The 23,735-nt window shown below is 50.0% G+C and overlaps 1 protein-coding gene across 10 annotated transcripts in view; it reads left to right on the plus strand.

The window, feature by feature from the left end:
• Window positions 1-23,735, plus strand: part of GSN (gelsolin) — a 63,570-nt gene that overhangs the window by 28,255 nt on the left and 11,580 nt on the right. For 5 of the 10 annotated variants that reach the window (XM_058445850.1, XM_032165024.2, XM_032165014.2 and 2 more), the window contains exons 2-10: window positions 3,668-3,872; window positions 4,614-4,768; window positions 12,366-12,527; window positions 14,022-14,171; window positions 15,621-15,710; window positions 18,785-18,917; window positions 20,111-20,199; window positions 20,370-20,585; window positions 22,981-23,114. In XM_058445850.1, coding sequence (XP_058301833.1) covers window positions 3,677-3,872; window positions 4,614-4,768; window positions 12,366-12,527; window positions 14,022-14,171; window positions 15,621-15,710; window positions 18,785-18,917; window positions 20,111-20,199; window positions 20,370-20,585; window positions 22,981-23,114 — 1,325 coding nt within the window. In that variant the 5' untranslated portion in view covers window positions 3,668-3,676. The other 5 variants (XM_058445846.1, XM_032165015.2, XM_032165016.2 and 2 more) reach the window with 5 other exon arrangements.

Below are 23,735 nucleotides of genomic sequence, written 5' to 3' on the forward strand. Positions count from 1 at the left end.
CACATCCCCCCTTAGGTGGGAGCAAATTGTAGGTGGGAGAGGGCAAACTTCAGCCTCATTAGATAGAGGCTGGACTTCCGGAAGAGCTGGGAAGGGGGACCATAGTTTCTGGGGAGGGGTGGAGAACTCACATTTACCTAGCTGCTGGCCAGGCTATTTTCATACCCACAGACCGATTTAATCCTCAACTACTGTACTCATTTAGTAGATGAGAAGAATGAGACAATGAAAACATGCACAGTGGAGGTGGGAATGAAAGCCAGCTCTCCAACTCTCCAGTCCTCTTTCCTGTCACTGCATCAGGCTGCAGGGTGAAGGGGAGGTCTGGGATACAAAGACAACTTAGAGGTGGAGCGGTTGGATTCCGCGCAGTGCTAGGAGGGAGGAGAGGGGTTGGAGGAGGTGGGAAGCAGGCTTCCTTCAGTTTGGATAGCACTTCCCCTATCCCAATGACTCTAGTGGGAGGGTGGAGGGATGGGGATGGGAAGGGAGCCTGGGAGTGAGGAGGAAAGGCAAACTCTGTCTTCCCCCAGGGGAGTCAATGAATACTACCTAAAATGGAAACCAAGCAAAACAACTTCAAGAAGTAACAAGGGCTTGCTTAGAGACATGAAGGTAAACCCTGAACGATCAGCTAAAAGAGGTAGATAGCAGTGGTTGCCCCTGGGGAGAGGTAAATGTGATGGAGAGGGAACAACTGTGTACAAACATGTGACTTTATGTTTTGATCAAAATAAGACTTTTAAAAAACAAACACATTTTAAAAAGAAGGAAAGAAAAGTAGGAGGGGCTATCCCAGGAGCTGAGCGTTCTGCCCCGCACCTCTGAGTCCTGCTGGCTTCACCTGCCCGCGGGAGCCAGGTGCCCTGCCCTACTGCGGTGCATGCTGCCTGGTGGGGGTTCTGCCCAGGCCCACTACTGCCCGAGTTCAAATCCCGGCAGCACCATTTATAAGCTGTGTGCAAGTTGCTTCACCACTCTGCGCTGTTCCCCCCTCTGTAAAATGGGTTGGCTGTTGTACCCTCTCTGAAAAGGATGTGCTGATGCCTCGGTGAAAAGCTTTCAAAAACTGTTAGTTCATGTTATTTTTTTGCTGGAGATGTTAGGTGCGGAGAGGAGAGGGGGCTTGCGTGCGTCACAGGAGGCTCAGCTGGGCTCGCCGCCGTTCGTGCCTGCGCCCACTTAGCGTGCACAGAGCTAGCGCCTGCTGTATGCCAGGCCCGGTGCTGGGTCTCCGCCCCGGAGCTGGGATGCAGGGGCTGCCGCGCCCTGTCAGGTCGATCCCGGTGGGAACCCAGATGTCTCCAAGATCCGAGACAGATCCCTGCCCTGCGCCCTCCCTGCGGGGCGGTCCCCGGCTTGGGCGGGATGGGCGGGCGGCTACTTAAGGTCGGCAACCCGAGGCCGCGGCTGCCGACTGGGTCCCCTGCCGCTGTTGCCACGATGGCTCCGCACCGCCCCGTGCCCGCGCTGCTCTGCGCGCTGTCCCTGGCGCTGTGCGCGCTGTCGCTGCCCGTCCGCGCGGCCACTGCGTCGCGGGGGGCGTCCCAGGCGGGGGCGCCCCAGGGGCGGGTGCCCGAGGCGCGGGTGAGTGCCCAGGGGGCCCCGGGGCTCCCGGAGTAACTCTCTATTGTAAGTTCTTGCAGATACAGCGCTAGGAAAAGGGGAGTAATTCAGGTCTAGAATGGAAAAACTGTTTTGTTGCTTTGTAAGTATCTCTTGCTGCTTCCGGGGCTCTGGCTCGCAGACGAGGGTGGGAGCCTCGGGGCCCTGGCTGTTCCTTCCCAGGAAGCTAACCTCACCTTGGCCGGATTTCTTTTCCCCTGTCCCCCTGTAACATCTTACCTCCTGCCTCCTGATTTCTCCTTTTCCTTCTCTGATTTATTCTCCCCTCTGCCTCACTTCTCTCCTTCCCTCTTTTGATGTCTTCTTCCATTGACTATTCCTTGCTCTCATTTGATCTCTCTCCTTCTCCAATATTTCCTTCTTTCTTGTATGACCTCGCCTGTCTGCTTATGGTCATTACTATCATTTCTTCTCTCCTTTCTGCTGTCTTCCCTGCCCTGTCTGGTTTCGTGTTTTTCTACCCTTCTGCCTGAGTTCTTCTCCCCGCCTCGTTTCTCTGACTTCTCCCCTCGGATTTTTACTCCCACCAGATCTCTTCTCGGCCGGAGGTGACCTGCACCTGCTGATTTTTGTCCTCGACTCCAGTCTAACCCTCCTGCGCCCTCCCCGGCCCCAACCCCAGTGCATGTGTAATAGCCTCCCCATTTTTAACCACCTCATCTCCAACAGCCTCCTGCAGACCCTGGTGCATCCTCTTCTCCTCTTCCAAGAAATGAAATTGGGGGGTGGGGTGTTGCGGGGCAGGAGGGAGGAGGCAGACAGCTCAGGAGGCCACTTGGGTTCAGCCATTTGGACCCTTCTTGGGGGTATGATGGGGATGGGTGCAGAGAGGAGACGGGGCTCCTGTGGATCACAGGAGGCTCGGGTAGGCTCACCTCGGTTTGCGAGTGCACCCACTTAGTGTGCACAGAGCTAATGCCTGCTGTCTGCCAGGCCCCATGCTGGAAATCTTTCCACTTCCAAAGAGCAAAAGCAAACAGGCTGTGTGACCTTCGGTCAGTCCCCTCCCCTTTTTGAGCCTCAGTTTCTCTATCTGCAGATTGGGGTTGGAAGATGAGCTCTCAGAGGGCCCTTTAGTTTTAAGAGCCATTGAAGATGCTGGAAGGGAGCAAGCTGAAGCCCTGGGGACCCTTAGATTTACTATTGCCATCTGAGGGGTCTACCCATAGTCCCAGAGCTTGTGATCTTGGAGCTGGGGCAACCCCTGCTACGCTGTTTCCTAGCTGGAGGTCCCTGGCAGAGTCCCTTCACCTCTCTGTGCCTCGGTTATCACATCCAATTGGCAATAAGAAAAGAAGGGAGGCTGGGCGCAGTGGCTCACGCCTGTAATCCCAACACTTTGGGAGGCCGAGGCAGGTGGATCATCTGAGGTCAGGAGTTCCAGACCAGCCTGACCAACTTGGCGAAACCCCGTCTCTACTAAAAATACAAAATTATCCAGGCATGGTAGCGCATGCCTGTAGTCCCAGCTACTCGGGAGGCTGAGGCAGGAGAATCACTTGAACCCAGAAGCCGGAGGTTGCAGTGAGTCGAGATTGCACCATTGCACTCCAGCCTGGACGACAGTGCGAGACTCTGTCAAAAAAAGAAAGAAAGAGAGAGAGAGAGAAAGAAAGAAAGAAAAGGAAGAAAGAAAGAAAGAAAGAAAGAAAGAAAGAAAGAAAGAAAGAAAGAAGAAAGAAAGAAAGAAAGAAAGAAAGAAAGAAAGAAAGAAAGAAAGAAAGAAAGAAAGAAAGAAAGAAAAGAAAGGAGCAGGGAGGTAGAGCCCTCTGTACCCTCCATCACCAGAAAAAGCTGAAGACGGGCTGAGTAGGAGGGACAGATGCTGGCCAGGGCACAGGATTTGAAGCATAAAACTCTTGCCCTGTTTGCTGACTCATTGAGACAGGGTGCTCGGAAGGGGATAGACTTGCCTGGGGCGTGGGGAGAGCAGGAGGCTCAAGTGAGATGCTCTTGGTGCTGGAAACCGCCCTCCCTCGTGCCCGGGGTCTCTCCCTGCCAGGACCCTGCCCCACTTAGGCTCTGCCCTGTCTCATCCCAGCCCAACAGCATGGTGGTGGAACACCCCGAGTTCCTCAAGGCAGGGAAGGAGCCTGGCCTGCAGATCTGGCGTGTGGAGAAGTTCGATCTGGTGCCCGTGCCCACCAACCTTTATGGAGACTTCTTCACAGGCGACGCCTACGTCATCCTGAAGACAGTGCAGCTGAGGAACGGAAATCTGCAGTACGACCTCCACTACTGGCTGGGTGAGGCTGGCCCTGCCCAGCCCCTGCCCCAGCCCCCATTCTGAACAGTGCAGACCTTTGGGGCATGGTCCCCAGGAAGGGAACTGATTATTGAGCACCTAGTATGTGCCAGGCCCTTGACTGGTGGTTCATGCCCGAGACTCTAGAGCCAGCCTGGCCAAGTTCACACCCCCACTCTGCCCCGACCCATGTTCTGTCCTTTGGCAAATCACTCAGTGTCCCTGTGGAGTGGACATGATGATAGCTCTGCACTACCTCACAGGAGTGTTGTGAGCGTTAAACACCTTACTGTGACACTCAGAACTGTGGGTGAATTGGAGACCCTGGACCTCTCTACAACTTCCCTGGCCCAGCTCCAGGCACTCCCAAGTTTGTCCTTGAGTCAGGAGCCCAGAGTCCCTGCCACACCTCTGCTGTGGGATGCTATAAGTTCTTCCCCCTTGCTGAGCCTCAGTTTCCTAATCTGTGAATTGATCTGATGCTCCCAGTCCTGAGTTTATGCTCAGGAGGGCTGAGAATGAACATAAGGGAATGTGACAGAGCTGGGAGGATGCTTAGAGAAAAACGAGGTCCATCGTCCCATTATACAGATGGATTAACTGAGGCTTACAGAAGGCAAGGGCTTTCTCAGCCTCTACAGCTAGGTCAGGGCAGTGCTGGGGTTCCTCCTCCTCCTCCTCTTCCCCAGGGGTCTGGGATACTTCTGGAAAGCCAGGCTCATGTTGCTCTGATGTCCCCTAGGCAATGAGTGCAGCCAGGATGAGAGTGGGGCGGCCGCCATCTTTACTGTGCAGCTGGATGACTACCTGAATGGCCGGGCCGTGCAGCACCGTGAGGTCCAGGGCTTCGAGTCGGCCACCTTCCTAGGCTACTTCAAGTCTGGCCTGAAGTACAAGGTGGGTTGGGCCCCACCTTGCTTGAGCGGTAGGGACAGATGCACCAGTAACAGGGCTCACTCAGGCCCATCTATCTTTCGGCCTTGTGATGCAGTGGGCAGACCGATCAGGGGTCAGGCTTTGGAGTCAACCAACGTTGCATTTAAATCCTGGCCTCTTTCTACCTGTGTGAGCTTGGACAAACCACACTGCCTTTCTGAGCCTCTGGTTCCTTATCTTAAAATGGCGAGAAGAAAATTCCCTGTAAGTTCATAGTGTTGTCTTCCTAGCCCCAACAGTGTGGAGTGGGCCAGAGGTGAAAATCGAGTTCTTCTTGCAGGCCCCGGGGAGCTTTGGCCTAGTCCTGTTCTGGTACCCCTTAATTCTTAAGGCCTTGCCAACAGAGGGCCCCGTGTTATGTATTTAATAGGGCATTGCTAGTCACATCCCTCTTTGTGTTCACTAGAATCCCCTTTGAACTTGAACTCTTCAGAGTCTGGACCAAGACAGAGCTCTTTTCCCAAGCTCCTAGCCAGGTGGGGCAGAGCAAAGCCAAACTGGGAGCTCCAAGAGGCTGCACCCTAATATGCTGGTGACTTCCTGCAAGCCACTTGACCTCCTTGAGCCTCCCTTTCCTCTCTGGTTACCTGAGAGCCAGTTGTACCTGCCCTACAGGGCTGGGAGAGGATTTGGTGTGGCGGTGGCTGGGAAATGCCTTGTGTGGGGCTTGGCCATCTGGAAGGGCTATGGGAACACTGTAGTTTTACAAAGCTGGGGTTTTCCTTGGTCAGGATAGAGAAGGGGATCACAGGCTTTCACAGCCAGGTGGGCCTTAATGTCAGAGTCCAAATCTCATTTTACCAGGGGAGAAGGGGAACTGAGACACAGAAAGTGTTAAGCAATTGGCCCAGAGTCACACAGCGAATTGGTGCCAGACCCAGGACTGGAACCCAGATGTTCTGACTCTTAGCATTATTTCCACTAAACCAACATACCTCTAATGACCAGGGTCCTAGGGTAGGGTCCAAGCCTGTCTGTGCTGCTGATGTGCTGTGTTGACCTTAGAGAAGTCACTGTTCCTCTCTGGACCTCAGGATCATCTATGTCAATGGAGTGGTGACCTTGTCTGCCCTGGTGAGGCACAAGAGATTGAATGATGGGAAAGCGCCAATAAGATTCAGATAGCAATGGGCAGGGTGTGTCCTGGGAACCCGCAGTCCAGGGCTGGGCAGGGCTGGGCTGGATTCCCTGGAGCCCCCTGTGTGCCAGTTTCTCCTTGCACTGAGCTCCTCCTGCTGAGGTGTCCAGCTCTGCCTTCTTCCCACAGCCCTTTCTGGGGCCTTGATACCTTGCAGAAGGAGAGGTAAGAAGTTTGGGAGCCAGGCCCCTGAGCTGGAGAACGACCAGGTCTTTTTGCAACTTCTGGAGCAAGAAGTGGAAAGAACACTTGCCCAGGAATCAGAGAGATTGGGATTCAGGTTGGAAGGCTACCTCCTGTAATTGCTGTGAGACTTTGGGCAAGTCTTGTATCTTTGGGTGGGTATTCTCAATCACCCTCCATTCATCATTCATTCAACAAATATTTACTGAGCCTCAATAACAGCAGCACCAGCTCATTGTTGCTACACTCTGGCAGATATGGTACTGGGAATGTAGGTTGTCTCGTTTCAGCCTCACAACTGTCCTGGAAGGTAAGTAATTCGAATTCCATTTTACAGATGAGACTGGAGGCTCAGAGAGGTCACATAAGCTATATTCAAACCAGGATTGTGTTCCCTTAACTCTGCCAGGCCCTGTGATGGGTGCTGGGGTGCCCAAGTGAAGAAGGTAGGTCCCTGCCCTTGAGAGTGTCCTGAGGAGTTGGGGAGACTGGCAGGCTCACGAAGAGTTAATCTATTGCCTCCAGGTGGGGTGACGTGGGATCCCAGGGAGTGCGCAGCTCTGAGAGGGGTTCCGGGATGAGATAGATGAGTAGGTGTTTGCTAATCTATATTGTCCTAGTCACCGTTTCTTAGGGCATAACCTGACAGTCTAACATGGTTACAAATATGAGAGTTCTCATATACACAGGAAGGGTGATTTTCCAGGTCAGAGAATGTTGCAGAGCAGGTCATAGGCTCCCCGGATTTTTAGGAATAAATAAGGATGATAAGAACCCTTACTGTGTGTTAAGCCTTGACTACAAGATCTCATTTAATTCTCACTGTAGCCTCTAGGGTAGATGGTAATGCTCCATTTCATAGATGAGGAAGCTGAGGCTCAGAGGAGCAAACTAACTTGCCTAAGTTCACACAGCTAGTAAAAGGTGCTTATCATTGAATACTTATCTATTACTTTCTGTGTGTCAGGGACTCTTCTGGGTGCTTTACTCATTTAACTCATTTTACCCTAACAGGTAGGGTATCTGTTAGCACCATTTTATAAATGAGGCTACTAAGGCACAGAGATGTTAAGCAACTTTTCCAAGGTCACACAGCTAGTAAGTGATTGGACCAGTGTGCAAACCCAGGTGTGAAGGGCCTAGCACAGACCTGGTTCAGAGTAGACATTTGAAGGCTCCCTGATCTTTGATCCTAGCTCGGATATGGCCTGGGATCTACTTGGATAGCTAGGTTCCCTGGCCCCCGATGATTTTCCAGGATGTTCTTGGATCACACTCGAGGAAAGCTCCAGCTGGGCCCAGATTTGGGGCTTCCGTCCTGAAACGCGCTGGCTCCTGGTGCGAATGGGAGGCCCAGGGCTGGTCCTGTTTACCACCTTCTGCAAGTCCTCAGGCTGCCCCCGCACTTGGCAGGTCCAGCCCAAGGTTCTCGCCCCGGCGCCCTCATCAATTATAGATCCTGGAGGAGCAGGGCTTGTTACGCAAGACTTGTTCCTGTGAAAGCCTCTTCCTCTGAGCCAATTCTGTCCTCGGAGTGTGAGAAGGGGCAGGGAGGGGACAGTGAGCCACTAGAAAGGGCTGACATGGGGCTTGGCCCTCTTGTTCTATGACCCCCAAATCCTTAGATCACTGCCCTGCAAGAGAGTTCAGAATCCCTTGATTTCCCGCCCCTCCTCCTCCCACTCCGCAGACCCCCATTTTTGGACTGAATCCTGGAGACCCCCTGGGGCTGGGTTATTTGAAACCCATTGTTCAAATGGAATCTGGGCTAGGCAGAGGCCTAGGAGCCCTTGGACCTGAGGAGCACAATTGGGAACCCATAGAATCACTGGAACCTTTCTGTCCTCCCTCCCTCCTATTCCTTAGATAAGGAGCTCTGAGTTTAGAGGGTGGAGGGGCCCAAGCCCAATCAATTCATTTTTCTTTGTTTTAGAAACAGTTTAACTTTTGTTTTCATGTAAATCTTCATTGCTTCTTTTCCCCCTTCTTCTGACTACAAGAGTAATATAAGCTTATTGTAAAATGTCAAACATTATAGAAATATAGGTTCTAGAAAATAAAAGCCCTCCCAACATGATTCTCCCCTTGGAGATATAAATCATATAGTGGCTAATTTCTTTCTGTCTTTCTGAATGTATATAGGTAGATAGACACACATATATGTAATCACTTTAATTTGGAAAGTGGCTTTTAAAACAATTTATCCTGTAGAATTTTGTTCAAATAATTTGATGCCACTCTTGCCCACCTAATGATTAGACCATAGAAAGCAACAATCAATGCTAAAGATTATAGTCAAAAACAGGAAAAGTTTCAAAAAACTTCTTTCCCCTGCCCTTGTAGATTCGCTAATGTCTTCTAAGAGCTTGCTTTAATTTATTTTTGTTGATTAATCTTTCCAATTCTAATTTCCTAGACCAGTAAAATTAGAGGAGTTAATTAATCAGGAAGCTCATGGCTGCAATAATTCAACATCAAGAATTATTTTATAAGGCCGGATGCGGTGGCTCATGCTTGTAATCCCAGCACTTTGGGAGGCCGAGATGGGTGGATCATTTGAGGTCAGGAGTTTGAGACCAGCCTGGCCAACATGGCGAAACCCCGTCTCTACTAAAAATACAAAAATTAGCTGGGTGTGGTGGTGGGTGCCTGTAATCCCAGCGACTTAGGAGGCTGAGGCAGGAGAATCGCTTGAATCCGGGAGGCAGAGGTTGCAGTGAGCCGAGATCGTGCCACTGCACTCCAGCCTGGGAGATGGAACGAGACTCAGTCTCAAAAAAAAAAAGAATTATTTTATAAATAAATACAGAGAATTTTTAAGAAGTGAGATTTATGACATGAAGCAACCCTTTTCCTTTTTAAAAAATAGGGTAAAGATTTTAATAACAAAAATTAAAGGCATATTTCAACAAGTAAAATATTTAGAGGGGTAAAAATGTTTTCTTTCCTCCCATTTCCTTATCTCCGAGCAATCAATAGAAACAGTTAGTGAGTCCTTCTAGCACCTTTCGGAAAAGGTTTGCACAACCACTCTCTCATTATGTCCAGCTGAATGAAGTCCCCTGGTCAGGAGTTCCTAGGCTGACAGTTGAATGAGGCTGGGTCCCTGGAAGGGGGATCTTGGGGACAGAACCCAGCACTGCTGCCCAGCACTGGGCTCTGGACACAATGCTTAATCTCTTTGAATCTCGGTTTCCTTGCCTTTGAAGTGGGATAATTATTAATAGTTCCTGCATCAGGGGCTTGTTGTTAGGACTTCATTGCACGCACTTAAAGCAGGTGCCCCAGCTTTGGCAAAGCTCTGTAAGTGGCAGCCACTGTGCTTGTTTCAGGGAAGCACAGCTGAGCACAGGTGAGCGCAGGGTGTTGCATTTTCTTCCCTGGCTGCTCTTCCTCACTTACTCTGCGCAGGCTTGGTTACATCGCTCTCAGAACCCTCCTGTCTTTCTGCGCTTCCCCTGCATTGCCCTGACCTATGTCCTTTGCACTCTGCCTGGCTCTCCAATCCCAGGCCTCACGGCCATCCAGCCCCCAGGCCCCCTCAGCTGTGACTGCAGTTGTGAGTGATGCTGGTTGGTCCCTCACCCCAGAGGCCCAACTCACTCCTTCCTGGTGATGGAAAAAGTTACTGTCTTACTTCCGTTTTGGGCAGCAAATTCAGGAGTAGAAGTCACAGTCTTACCACTTGCTCCACACCGAGGTCAGACATAGCATGGCCAACCCACAGCACCCTTGGAGGGGCCCTGGAAGCAGGGTAGAAAGACAGGTTGTCAGCTCTGTGAGCACTGGCTGCCCTGCTAGGCCCAAGGAACTCTTGAAAGGCCTTAGCTGAGACCAAGAAGGGATACCAGGGGGTCCTCCAGCCACTGGGAACCTAAAAACATCCATTACTTGAAAGAGGGCTCTGAATAGTGGCTTGTTCCTGCCTCCCATCCTGGATGACTGAGTGATCTTTGCTCTAAGAAAACCTGATTTTGGCTGGCACAGTGGCTCATGCCTGTAATTCCAGCACTTTGGGAGGCCAAGGTGGGAGGATCACATGATGCCAGGAGTTCGAGACCAGCCTGGCCAACATGGTGAAACTTCGTCTCTACAAAAAATACAAAACTCAGCAGGGCATGGTGGTGCACATCTGTAATCACAGCTACTCGGGAGGCTGAGGCACAAGTATCACTGGAACCCAGGAGGTGGAGGCTGCAGTGAATTGAGATTACACCACTGCACTCCAGCCTGGGCAACAGAGTGAGAAAACCTGATATTGAGAGAAGAATGTGGATCTTACAGATTCAGACATGCCTGGGTTTGAATTCTAGCTCCACCACCTACCATCTGTACGATCTTGGGCAAGTCCTGTCACCTGTGGGCCCCATTTTGCACATCCGTGCGATGGAGCAATGACGCCTCCCTTGCAGGCGATGCGCGAAGAATGCCCGGCACAGTGGGCATCATCATTTCACAAACACATATACTGCTGACTATGGGAAGACATAGCAGGAGCCCAGTATACACGGACTGCCTTTGCCCCTTGCCCTCCTGGAGTCTGTGCGGCTAGAATTAGACTTAGCACAGTGGGCTGAGGGGCCCTGGATGGGGTGGCTGCATTGCTGGCCTGAGTGGAAGCCCTCTGCTTCCACCCCCATGTGTCTCCGGAGCAGGGAGACGAGCACCCGACTGGGAGGAGGAAACAAGGTTTCCAGCCTTGGCTTGGCCACACACTTGCTGAGCGCCCTTGAGTAAGTCACTTCACTTCTCTGGGCTTCAGTTTACCGTGGGTAAAGTGGGGTGCTATAGAAGGACCTTTCCAACTCTGATTTGACAACTCTGGGGCGTGGAGCTGGGGACTGCTCACAGGACAGCCCAGCTGACTTTCCTTGGCTTGCTCCTGAGTGAGAGCAGTTGTGACTGCAGCAGGGAAGCTCTCCTGAATGCCCTGCTCTGGGATGCAGTAATGATTACAGAGGGTTGGGGAGCAGGAGCTTGTGTCTCCACTTCAGAAAGGAGAGGCCTGAGGCTTGGAAAGGGCAAGTGACTTACCCAAAGCCATCCAGCATTGTTGTGGTGGGGCACCTGTCCCTTACCCATAGCTGCTCTGAAGGGACTGCTGGGTGGGAGTTGCTGTGGTACCGTAGGGGAAAGCAGAAGGGTGGCATGGGCTGGAACAATCCAGAAAGACTTCCCAGAGAGCCTTGAAGGATGAGAAAGATTTAGATTAGTACCTCTCAAAGTGGCTTTTGCAAAATACTCAAGCTGGAGGCAGGATATGGTGAAGAAAAGTGGTTCTTGGGCTGGGTTCAGTGACTTGCTCCTGTAATCCCAGCGCCCAAGGATCTCTTGAGGCCAGGAGTTCAAGACCAGCTTAAGCAGCATAGTGAGACCCCATGTCTACAATAAAATAAAATAAGTAAGCTGGGCACAGTGACTCATGCCTGTAGTCTTAGCCACTCGAGAGGCTGAGATGGGAGGATCATTCAAGTCCAGGAGTTTGAGGTTACAGTGAGCTGTGATTATACCAGTGCACTCCTGCCTGGGACAGAGTGAGACCCTGTTGAAAGGAAGGAAGAGAGAGAGAGAGAGAGAGGAAGGAAGGAAAGGAAAGAAAGAGGGAAAGAGAATGAAAGAAAGAAAAAAGAAAGAAAAAAGAGGGAAAGAAAGAAAAGCAGTTCTTGGTTCAATAAGATAGGGAAATGCTGTATAAAACAAAAGGCAAGCAGGTGTATTCACCCTAGGATTTGATAGAGCCTTTATTATGCACATGCGCATTGTATAACAGTCATGGAGGGCGAGTGAGAAGCATTCCCTATGCTTATTTGACCGTGGAACTCTTTCCTTGCAGAATGTCTTAGGGGACTAGTGTGCCTTTGGGAAATGCTGGTTTTGAGGAAGGAATTGTTGCAGTTTTTTTGATTTAGAAAGTGGCTGCAGGGGTCCTTGTTAGTGGAATATGGGATTCAAAGGGGTGGCAGAAGATGCAGTGGGCAGGGAATCTCTCACTTCTTAGCTGTGTGGCCTTGGGCAAATTTTATTCCTTTCCTAAACCTCAGTTTCCTACTCTGAAATGGGCATAAGAATGTTCCAGTCTCAAACAAGATAATGGGTATGAAAGTCCTGAGTTAATTGAGAATCACTGTGTTGCTGGAAAGCCACTGGTCTACAAGCCAGAATTTCCTTTACCTCAATTCTATCCCCTTCTTCCATATCTGCTTCCCTGGGGCTAATGCTGTCTCTTTGGCCCCACAGAAAGGAGGTGTGGCATCAGGATTCAAGCATGTGGTACCCAACGAGGTGGTGGTGCAGAGACTCTTCCAGGTCAAAGGGCGGCGTGTGGTCCGTGCCACCGAGGTACCTGTGTCCTGGGAGAGCTTCAACAATGGTGACTGCTTCATCCTGGACCTGGGCAACGTGAGTCCTGCTTTCCTCTTTCCCAGGAGCCACTGAGGTGCTCCTGGTCTGACCAGGGACTTGGGTGCATCCATGCGAACAAATGCATAGACACAGATGGGCAAACCACAGGGACCAGCATTGTTCATGTACAGAGATATGTCTGTATGCAAAGACTCCCACAAATGTAGACTCAAGCACCCACCATGGGTATAGTGCGTACTTGGACTTTGATTGACATATAGACTTCCTGGCACCTTCTGTTCATAGATACATCTTGTGTCCTTTTTCACATGCTTATAAATACGTAACAGTCATGGGCAAACACTCTGGGCTTTTGCCCAGCACATGCGCACCATCATGAATGCCCACACATGTATACTCAGGTATGTTGTTTAAGGTCCTGCATGTGTATGTCACACAAGTAGTTGCACATGCCCATGATCTATGACAACGTGTGTGGGATGCCCTTACCCAGGCCCACCTTATAGATGTGTGATGCTTTGTACACACTCGTCTCACAAATCCCTGTGAGCGCAGACCTGCAAATGGACACGGCCCTTCTACCCCAAAGCTCATATTCTTATACACCTGTGATATAATATCTGTGCAAACATGAGCACACACTGATTTAGTGTAAGCTTTCTAGTAAAGCATCATAGGCATACAGAGGAGTGTGTGAATCCTGAGTGTACAGCTTGATGGATTACACAGAGCGAACACACTCACGTAACACTGGATCATGAAGCGGAACCTCACCAGCCCCTAGAAGGCCCCTTTTGCCCCCTTTCGGTGCCCTCACCCCAAGGGCAAACATCATCCTGAACTTTCTCAACAGCATAGATGAGTTTTGCCTGTTTCTGAACTTTATAGACACGGAAACTTGTTCTTTTATGTCTGACCTTTTGCTCAACATTACATTTCTGAGATGCATCTGTATTGTTGCATTTAGTTGTAGATCGTTCATTTGCCTTGCTGTGGAAGATTCAGTTGTGTGGGTGTACCACGATTTATGTATCCTTTATGTTGTTGATGGGCACTTGAGGTGGCTTCTGGTTTGGGGCTATTACAGACAGTGCTACTCTGAACATTCTTGCACAAGTCTTTTGGTGGACATACGAACGTACTTCTGTCAGGTATATTCCTAGAAGGAGGATTGCTGGGTCATAAGGAAATAGGTATATTTGGCTTAATGGCTAAGGCCAAATGGTTTTCCAAAATGATTGTGCCAATTTATATTCCCTTCAGCAGGCAAACATTTTTGCACACATTCTAGATGTAGTTGTACCTGTGAAAAAATTCATATCCTCAGACATGCACTCCCATCCCCTGGTGTGTGCAGATCACACTTAATTGTACGTAAATAATGCATGTGTGCAGACTGTGCCAGCCTTCACCTGGGCAAGTGCAGAACAGGGTGAGCCTGCACACCACACGCCACATTCCCCAAGCCCTGTCACTGGGCGGGGCTTATAGGAAGGCGGGGCACTGACTTCCCGGGTCTCTGTCTTCCAGGACATCCACCAGTGGTGTGGATCCAACAGCAATCGGTTTGAAAAACTGAAGGCCACGCAGGTGTCCAAGGGCATCAGGGACAACGAGCGGAGTGGCCGGGCCCGAGTGCACGTGTCTGAGGAGGGCGCTGAGCCCGAGGCGATGCTCCAGGTGCCTGTGGGGTGCGCAGTGGGGTGGGCATGGGGACACGCTGCTCATGACTTTCTTCTGTTCACTAGGCAATTTGAGGTGAATTTGAGGAAAAAAAAAAAATCTTCCGCTCTACCCCGCCTTTTTATTTTTAAAATACTTTTTTATTTTAATTTTTGAGACAGGATCTTATTCATTGTTGCCTGAGCTGGAGTGCAGGGGCACGATCACAGCTCACTGCAGCCTTGACCTCCTGGGTTCAAGTGATCCTTCTGCCTCAGCCTCCCGAGTAGCTGGGACCACAGGCGAGTGCTACCAAGCCAGGCTAATTTTTGAATTTTTTGTAGGAATGGGGTCTTGCCATGTTGCTCAGGCTGGTCTCCAACTTCTGGGCTCAAGTCATCCACCTGCCTAAACCTCCCAAAATGCTGGGATTACAAGCATGAGTCACCATGCTGGCCCTGCCTCACTTTTGAGGCTGTTTTTCCATCAAACCTGATCACTTTAGGGAGCAGGGGGAGATCAGTTTCCTGCACAACTCCCAGACTCCCCTGAGAGGTGGGACTGGAACCCAAGGCTGTGCTGGGCGTGTGAGCCGCCTTCTCCAGTGGGGAGGGCCAGGTCCTCTGCAGAGCTAAGGAGAGTGGTCTCTTAGCATCCCCAGAGGGCCAGCTTTGTGCTAGAATAAGGTCAGAAAGAGACCACTGAGCCCCAATCCCCTCTTTTCTCTTCTGACTACCCCTGGTAGTTTTTGGCCCATTTAGTCACATGATGGGATTGCCAGCCATTGTGCTTTGAGGACATATCAATAGAGGCAAGATTCACCAGGAAAAGGAGGAGACCATGAGCTCTGCTCCATGCCACTTGGTTCCTGCTTCTCTGGGGGCATCCAATTCCAGCTTTTGGAGAGAGCAGAAGGGTGATTATTATTATGGGAAGGGACCTGGACACCAACCATGGCTTGAGAGGGACAGTGGGAGTGAAAATAGGCTCTGAAGCCACAGAGATGGAGGTTCAGAGTCTGGCTTAGCCACCTAATAGCTGTGTGAGTAGGTGACTTCATCTCTCTGGACCTCAGATTCCTCTTCTGTAAAATGAGAGTGATAGTCTGTGCCTCCTGGCCTGGGTGCGAGGATGCAGTGAGATCTTTTAAAGGTAGGTGGTAGAAGGTGTTCAATAGCTGTAGTTATCACAATTAGCCGGTAGATGAAATATCTGAAGAGCTGTCTGGAGGCAGAGAAGCAGGAGTGTTCTCCTGAAGTTTCTGAGTCAGGGAGACAAGGTGGAAGGGACCTCTGATGGACAGATCTGGACATGTGAGCAGATGCAGGATGTCCCTGGAGGAGGTCAGACTCCATGGGGAGGGTCACAGTGGATGCCCTTGTGATCCTTGCCTGCCTGGGAGCTCTCTCAGGAGCCTGGCCCCTCCCTCACAGCCACCCTTCCTCTCTATCTCTCTATCTCCTACAGGTGCTGGGACCCAAGCCTGCTCTGCCTGCAGGTACCGAGGACACCGCCAAGGAGGATGCAGCCAACCGCAAGCTAGCCAAACTCTACAAGGTGAGCACCAGATGCACTGTCTGCCGGGGCATGGGGTCAGGACAGGGAGGTGGAAGACCTGGTCTTCCCCACTCCACTGCTGTGAGACCTTGAGCAAAGCACCCCTTTGGAGGGGGGCCTCGGCTTTCTTACGTCTCCAGTGGACGCTCATGTACTTCTTTTGCTTTCCTGCACTAGGAGCGTGCGATCAACTCTGGACACATCTGTGTCACGCTCATACATGAGGTCTCTCTTTCTGAGTGTCAGTGTCCTAGTCTGTAAAGTGGGAAGAAGAGCAGAATGGTCGACTTTGCGGGATTTCTGGGAGTCCACAGATAAAATGGATGTGAAAACAGCTTAGAAAATACTTGGGGGAATAGTACAGAAATGGTGTGTTTGTGGGGAGGTTGGGGGTGTGGGTTACAGTTAATGACTTTATTTATGATTTCTTTCTTGTGATTTTCACAACTGAATTGAGGCTTAGCTCCAGCTGGGGAACTCTGTTGGCTGAGCTCTGGGAGAAAGCTCAATCATACTTACGTTGTGCCCCAAGTATTTTCAGTAAAACAACAAAATGGGGATGTTGATTCTCACCACTGCCAAAGAACTACTACATTACTGATTTTTTTCTGATTATGAAGTAATACATGTTTATTGTAAAAAAAAAAAAAAGAACAGTATTCAAAATATAAAAAGAAAATAAAAGTCCGTGCAATTTCACTAGTTTAAAAAACCAGTATTACTTTTAAAATGTGTTTTAATTACAAAAATGACAATACCCAGTTAAAAAATCAGCCTCTCCTCCTCACGAGAGAACACATCTTTGTTCAGCCACAGCTTTCTGTGCCTAGTTACTTTTCCATTTCCATCTTATTATTTTATTTTGAGATAAGGTCTTGTTCTGTCACCCAGGCTGCAGTACAACAGCACAATCACAGCTCACTGCAACCTCTGCCTACCAGGCTCAAGCGATCTCTTGCCTCAGCCTCCTAAGCAGCTGGGACTACAGATGTATGCCACCACGCCCAGCTAACTTTTGTATTTTTTGTAGAGACGAGGTTTCGCCATGTTGCCCAGGCTGGTCTCAAACTCCTGGGGTCATGTGATCTGCCCACCTCAGCCTCCCAAAGTGCTGGGATTATAGACCTGAGCCAACGCTCCCCGCCATTTCTATTTTATGTAACTGGATCCAAACTATTCATGCTGTTGTGTGGTCTTTTTTCCACTCAACATGGTCAGGAATATCTTTCTATAATAAATCTCAACACAACCCTTTATAACAGCTGTATAGTATTTTATTTTATGAATGTAAGAATTTAAGCAAATCCTAATTGATGGACATTAGGATGTTCCACCTTTTCCAATTGCAGACAGTCCCTCTTGGTGCACTTGTGCTAAGTACAGCATAGCACTAGGGCAAGTTCCTAGACAAGGAACTGCTGGTCACAGGCCGAAGAATGAGTCAGTGGTTGAAAATACTGGTTCTGGGCCAGGCATGGTGGCTCACCCCTGTAATCCCAGCACTTTGAGAGGCCGAGGTGGGCGGATCACCTGAGGTCAGGAGTTTGAGACCAGCCTGGCCAATATGGTGAAACACCGTCTCTACTAAAAATACAAAATATTAGCCAGGCGTGGTGGCAGGCGCCTCTAATCCTAGCTCTCCTCCTAAGGGAGGAGAATCACTTGAATCCGGGAGGTGGAGGTTGCAGTGAGCCGAGATCGTGCCATTGCACTCCAGCCTGGGCGACAAAAGCGAGACTCCATCTCAAAAAATAATAATAATAATAAAATAAAAAAATAAAATACTGGTTTTGGAGTCAGGAGTCAGACTACCTGTGTTTGAATTCCAGGTCAGCTATTTCTAGCTGTGCAAGTTCTTTAACCACTCTGTGCCTTGGTTTCCTTGTGAATGAGGCAGGGATAGCAACAGAACTATCATATGCAAGGATTAAAGGGGTTCTATAATTATATCAGTTATAGAAATTGCTTAGGACAGTGACTGGCACAGAGTAGTAAGTACTCAATTCATGTAGAATAATTATTATTTAAAGGACTGGTACCTCACAGTCAACTGTACTCTGGAAGAGCTCCCAAGTTACTGTCATCAGGGATCTTAAATGCCTGTTTACCCAGAGCCTTGCCAACTGGTTATTGTTAAACTTTTGACTTTTGACTCTTAAGATAGACTTTTTTTTTTTTAACTTGGATGAACTTTTTATTTTAGAATAATTTTTAAGTTTACATAAAAATTGTAAAGATAGTACAAAGAGTTCCTATGTATCATTCACTCAGCTTCTCCTTAGCATCTTAGCATAACCAGGTACATTTGTCAACACTAAGAAATTAACATTGCTTCAATGCCATTAACTAATCTGTAGACTTTATCCAGATTTCCCCAGGTTTTTATTCTAGGTTCCAATCCAGGATACCAGATTACATTTAGCTCTTTTTACTTTTATTTTTCTTTTCTTCTCTTTTGTTTACTTATTTATTTTCGAGACAGAGTCTGGCTCTGTTACCCAGGCTGGAGTGTAGTGACGCAGTCACAGCTTACTATAGCCCCGACCTCCTGGGCTCAAGTGATCCTCCCACTTCAGCCTCCCAAGTAGCCGGGGCCACAGGCAAGCGCCACCACGCCTTGCTACTTTTTGTATTTTTTGTAGAGATGGGATCTCGCCATGTTGCCCAGTCTGGTCTAGAACTCCTGGGCTCAAGCCATCCACCCACCTGGGCCTCCCAAAGTGCTGAGATTAAAGGTGTGCAACACTGCAACCGGCCTCTTCTCTTTTTTTTAAAATAGTAAAGTTGAATACATTTTCAGCAAACTATGCAGTTCCCCTCTGCCACCCAGTTCCCCAAATTTTATCCCGCCCTCCCTTCCCATGTGCAGTTTGTGTTACCCCTGAGTGTAGGTCAGCAGATGTGGTTCTGACAAAGCAGAAAAGGAAAAACAATGTCTAAATGTGTGCGAGAGGAAGCCCAGGTGTTACTCTGCAGGGCCATTTGTGACCAGGGGTGGGGCAAGATGGTGGAAGTCTCAGGGCTGGGCGGCCACAGACACTCATGTGCTGGTTCCTTCTGCTTCGTCCCCTCAGGTCTCCAATGGTGCAGGGACCATGTCCGTCTCCCTCGTGGCTGATGAGAACCCCTTCGCCCAGGGGGCCCTGAAGTCAGAGGACTGCTTCATCCTGGACCATGGCAAGGATGGGAAAATCTTTGTCTGGAAAGGTACTGGAGACAGGGGAAGGGTCCCAGCTGGCCTGTAGGATCTTGGGGGTGATGTCCTGCAGCTCCCAGGAACTCAGCTCCGGGGGAGCGTGGAGTGTGGTAGAGGCGCCTGGTGCAATGGAAATCAGAAGGCTTGGGCTGATGCTTTGGTTTTGCATTTGACGTACTGTGTGATCTTGGGCACTTTACTTACCCTCTCTGGGCCTCAGATTCCTGATCTGAGCTAAAATTGGTGTTTCCCAAGTGCATTATAACGTCAGTTCTCTGAGAGGCTAATTGGCATCCTGTAGAAATTATGTAGAAAACGTCTAACTGTATGGTCAGATAAGTTCATGGGCAACAGTGGATTTTAAAATGTTCGTTTGTTTACTGTAGGACTTTTAACTTGTTCATTTACAGGGGGGCTTTTCATGAAGATGATCTGGTTTGGGGAATGCTAAGCTAGAAGTTCATAAACTCTTTGGGTACTATCCTGTGGGATTTCTCTTGGAAACTGTTGGCCCAGATGTTTCTTAGAGGCCCTGAGATGTTCTGAGAGGACCCATCAATATCCTCCCCTGATCCTCTAAGGCTCATCTTGGGGAAGAGGACAGAGGAGAGGGAGGCAGTAGGAGGACAGGGAGAAAGGGAGAGAGTGGGGAGAAAGAGAGAGAGAGAGACTATTATAATTATTACTCTCTAGGCCCCCTGGGCCCTGGGCCAGCTGATCTGGACCTTGGCCTTGGCAGTGAGAAGGCTGGGACTGAGGGCCAGCACTGGCTGGCCAGGAGCTCCTTGGCACGGGAATGGCCTCAGGGTGGCAGCTTCTCGCTCACTGAGTAACCTAGGTCAAGTAATTTAATCTCTCTAAGACCCTAGTTTCCTTATAGATACTCAGGAAAAGATAGCAATTTTTTTTATTACTTAAGACTATTTTGTGGATTAAATAATCTATGTGTAGTTCTAAGCACAAAATACATGCTCACTAACTGGACCACAATAGTGTTGTGATTGGTGTCACTGGCCAGCCCCCAGGCTGGACTCCAGGAGCTCTAGGGAGTGGTCAGCTCTGGGGGTCTCTGGCCTTGGCTGTCCACAGTCTAAGAAGAGTAGGGAGGGAAGTTTGGCAGCTCCTTCTCCTGGACCATTAGAGGTCAGGATGCAGCAGGATCCCGGGCCTCTAACCCTCCATCACTTCCTCTGGCTGCCAACAGGCAAGCAGGCAAACACGGAAGAGAGGAAGGCTGCCCTCAAAACAGCCTCTGACTTCATCACCAAGATGGAGTACCCCAAGCAGACTCAGGTGAGTCTTGGGGGCCAGGTAGGATGGGAAGGGGTGGGTCCTGTTTGGAGGGGATGGGCTGGAGTAGGGCGGGTGTCCTACCCTCAGTGTGGATAGGGTATCTGAGGCTACCCTGGAGACCCTTGCTGGGCAGCCCAGCCACATCCTGCTCCTCCGCCTCCCCTCCCCAGGTCTCGGTCCTTCCCGAGGGCGGTGAGACCCCACTGTTCAAGCAGTTCTTCAAGAACTGGCGGGACCCAGACCAGACAGACGGCCTGGGCTTGTCCTACCTTTCCAGCCATATCGCCAACGTGGAGCGGGTGCCCTTCGACGCCGCCACCCTGCACACCTCCACTGCCATGGCTGCCCAGCACGGCATGGATGATGATGGCACAGGCCAGAAACAGGTACGTTTAGGGCGTGGGGTGGGTGTGTCCAGGCCCCTCCCTCACTTTCCCCATGCACTGCCTCTTGCTTCCCCAAGGAGGTTTCTCTCTGAGGTTTGCACAATTTTGGTAGCTGAGATTCTTTGGTGTTACTTAGTTTTTACAGCCAATCTACCCTGAGCACCTACTGTGTATCAGGCCCTAAGCCAAGTGTCTTGGCCCCACCTTGCCCTGAGGAGTGCCTGGTCTGGGAGGGGAGTTGACCACAGCCACAGACCTGTGTGATCAGTGGAAGATGGGAGGGAGCACAGGGGATTGTGCGGACACAGGAAGCAGCGGGGGTGTTTGGTCAGGGCAGCCTGCACAGAGATGGGAACCCTTGGGTGGGGTCTCAGAGTAGGAGTAGGGCTTTGCTGCCGGAGAGGAAGAGCGGAGAGTGGTGGGCATTCCAGGAGGGACTCGCTATGTTCGGAAAGGAGGGAGCTATCCCAGGGGTCTAGTGCTGATGGCATCCCCAGGGAGGGGCCTTGAATGCCAATTTCAAGGGTGTGGACTTGATCCTCTAACCAGTGGGTGCTAGTGAGGGGTTTCTCTTTTTATTAAATCAGAAATGCAACAGGCTCAGATCTATGCTTTATCTTTTTTTTTCTTTTTTTTAATAGAGACAGGGTCTCGCTATGTTGCCCAGGCTAGTTTCAAACTCCTGGGCTCAAGCAATCCTCCTGCCTTGGCCCCACAAAGTGTTGGAATTACAAGCGTGAGCCACTGCACCCGGCCACATGCTTTAGAAACTCACCGAGAAAATGGGTTGGAATATGACTCCAGGATATCATTAGAAGAAAAAAATCAGTTAAAAAATAAATAAAAGAAAAATAAAAAGAAAACTAAGAAAATGGATTGGAGGCAGGAAAATGAAGGTAGAGAGCTTATAAGGAGCTGGTTCTAATAGTGTACGGGAGAGATGATGACCTTGAGACTAAGAAGGTCACAGTGGAGAAGGGGAAGAGGGATGTGGGGTTCAGAGGTGTTTAGGAGGTAGAATCCGCCTCAGGCAAACTTGATTCCATTCCTAATGATAGGAATAACAAACGTGTTCATTTTTATGTATTATTGTTTTTGGTTTGGTGTTAGCATTGATTCGTTGCTTCAGTGGATAGGGAGAATGCAATGAAAATATTTCAGGTGGGGCCGTGTGGTAAGACCCCTGGCAGCCTGACTGTGAGACTTTGGGCAAGTTACATAACCTCTTTGAGCTTCACTTTCTCACTTGTAAAGTGGGGTTTCATCCTACTCCATCACCTTCAAGAATGTTCAAAATCCAGAGATTCTAGGATTCCGTTTCCCAGGACTTGGACTACTCCGTGTCTCCATAGCTCCACCAGGTGGCGCTGCCGGGCCTCATGACCGCTTGGAAAAAGCGGTGTCACCAGAACGCTGCGGAGACCTGCCAGCAGGGGTCACGCTGAGGTCGCCTCGTGGTGGCCCTGCCTCTGCAGGTGACCTATGAAATGCCTGGCAGGCCCAGCACGGTGGCTCACGCCTGTAATCCCAGCACTTTGGGTGGCCGAGGCGGGCGGATCACCTGAGGTCAGGAGTTCGAGACCAGCCTGGCCAACATAGTGAAACCCCCATCTCTACTAAAAATATAAAACTTAGCTGGCCATGGTGGCAGGCACCTGTAATCCCAGCTACTCGGGGGGCTGAGACAGAAGAATTGCTTGAACCCGCGAAGCAGAGGTTGCAGTGAGCCGAGATTGCGCCATTGCATTCTAGCCTGGGCGACAAGAGTGAAACCTCGTCTCAAAAAAAAAAAAAAAAAGAAAAAAAGAATCCAGGCAGCTCAGTAACAATAGAGATAATGGTGATATTAGTAAGACAATAATAATAATTATGATAATAAGAGCAGCTGCCACCTACAGAGCAGTCCCTTTGTGCTGGGCCCTGTGCTAGACTTTCATGAGTAAACTCATTTGAGCCTCACAGTACTTTGAGGTAGGTACTATGATTATCCCCATTTTGCAGATGGGAAAACTAAGGCTAAGAGTGGTTAAGCCAGTTGTCTGAGGTCTCATGGCCCAGAAGGGGATGAGGGGCCTGATTTGGGGTCTGTGTCTGGCTCCTCCCCTCACTGTACTGCATTCCTTGGGAGCTGCCTTGACAATCCTCAGCAAAGGACAGATGGGCTGGGGCAGGGCATGGTATGAGGGTCCCGGGCAGGAACCCTGACCCAGAGTCCCAGCCCTGCCTCCTAGTGGCTCTGTGAGTTGGGCAAACCATTTAACTCCGGTCCGAGCCCAAGTGATTAAAAGTTCATCCCATGGTCTAACCGCAACCTACCACGCTGCGGTCTCCTGGCTTGCCTGAGCTGGGGGGTGGGGGTGCTGCACAGCATCTGACCCCAGCTTTGCTCCTGCAGATCTGGAGAATTGAAGGTTCCAACAAAGTGCCCGTGGACCCTGCCACTTATGGACAGTTCTATGGAGGCGACAGCTACATCATTCTGTACAACTACCGCCATGGTGGCCGCCAGGGGCAGATAATCTACAACTGGTGAGGTTCTGGGGCCATCGGTGTGTGTCGTGGGGGTACTGGCTGGGCCCTGAGCAGGGCTGAAGACAGACTGAGGGTGTAAGGGCCTGAGGTGGGACCACCACTCCCTGCTGGGAGAGGCTCTTGTCCACAGGGCAACACCACTTGCTTATTTCTCCAAACAACTTTGAACTCTTCTTACCAAATGATTATACATCTATTGTAGGATATAGTGAATGTGGAGAAACAAACAGAACATCTCCCACAAATCCATGCCAAGTACTGTGCACACTAGGGTTTATCCTCCCACACGTATTTTTCAAGCCAAAAAATTTTTTTAATTTATTTTATTTTTATTTATTTAATTATTTATTTTATTTATTTTGAGGCAGAGTTTTGCTCTTGTTGCCCAGGCTGGAGTGCAATGGTGTGGTCTCACTCACTGCAACCTCTGCCTCCCAAGTTCAAGCAATTCTCTTGCCTCAGCCTCTCTAGTAGCTGGGATTACAGGCACCCGCCACCATGCCTGGCTAATTTTTTGTATTTTTAGTAAAGACGGGGTTTCACTATGTTGACCAGGCTGGTCTTGAACTCCTGACCTCAGATGATCCATTTGCCTCAGCCTCCCAAAGTGCTGGGGTT

Source organism: Hylobates moloch, unplaced genomic scaffold (assembly GCF_009828535.3).
Source record: "Hylobates moloch isolate HMO894 unplaced genomic scaffold, HMol_V3 SCAFFOLD_10, whole genome shotgun sequence".
NCBI lineage: Eukaryota > Metazoa > Chordata > Mammalia > Primates > Hylobatidae > Hylobates > Hylobates moloch.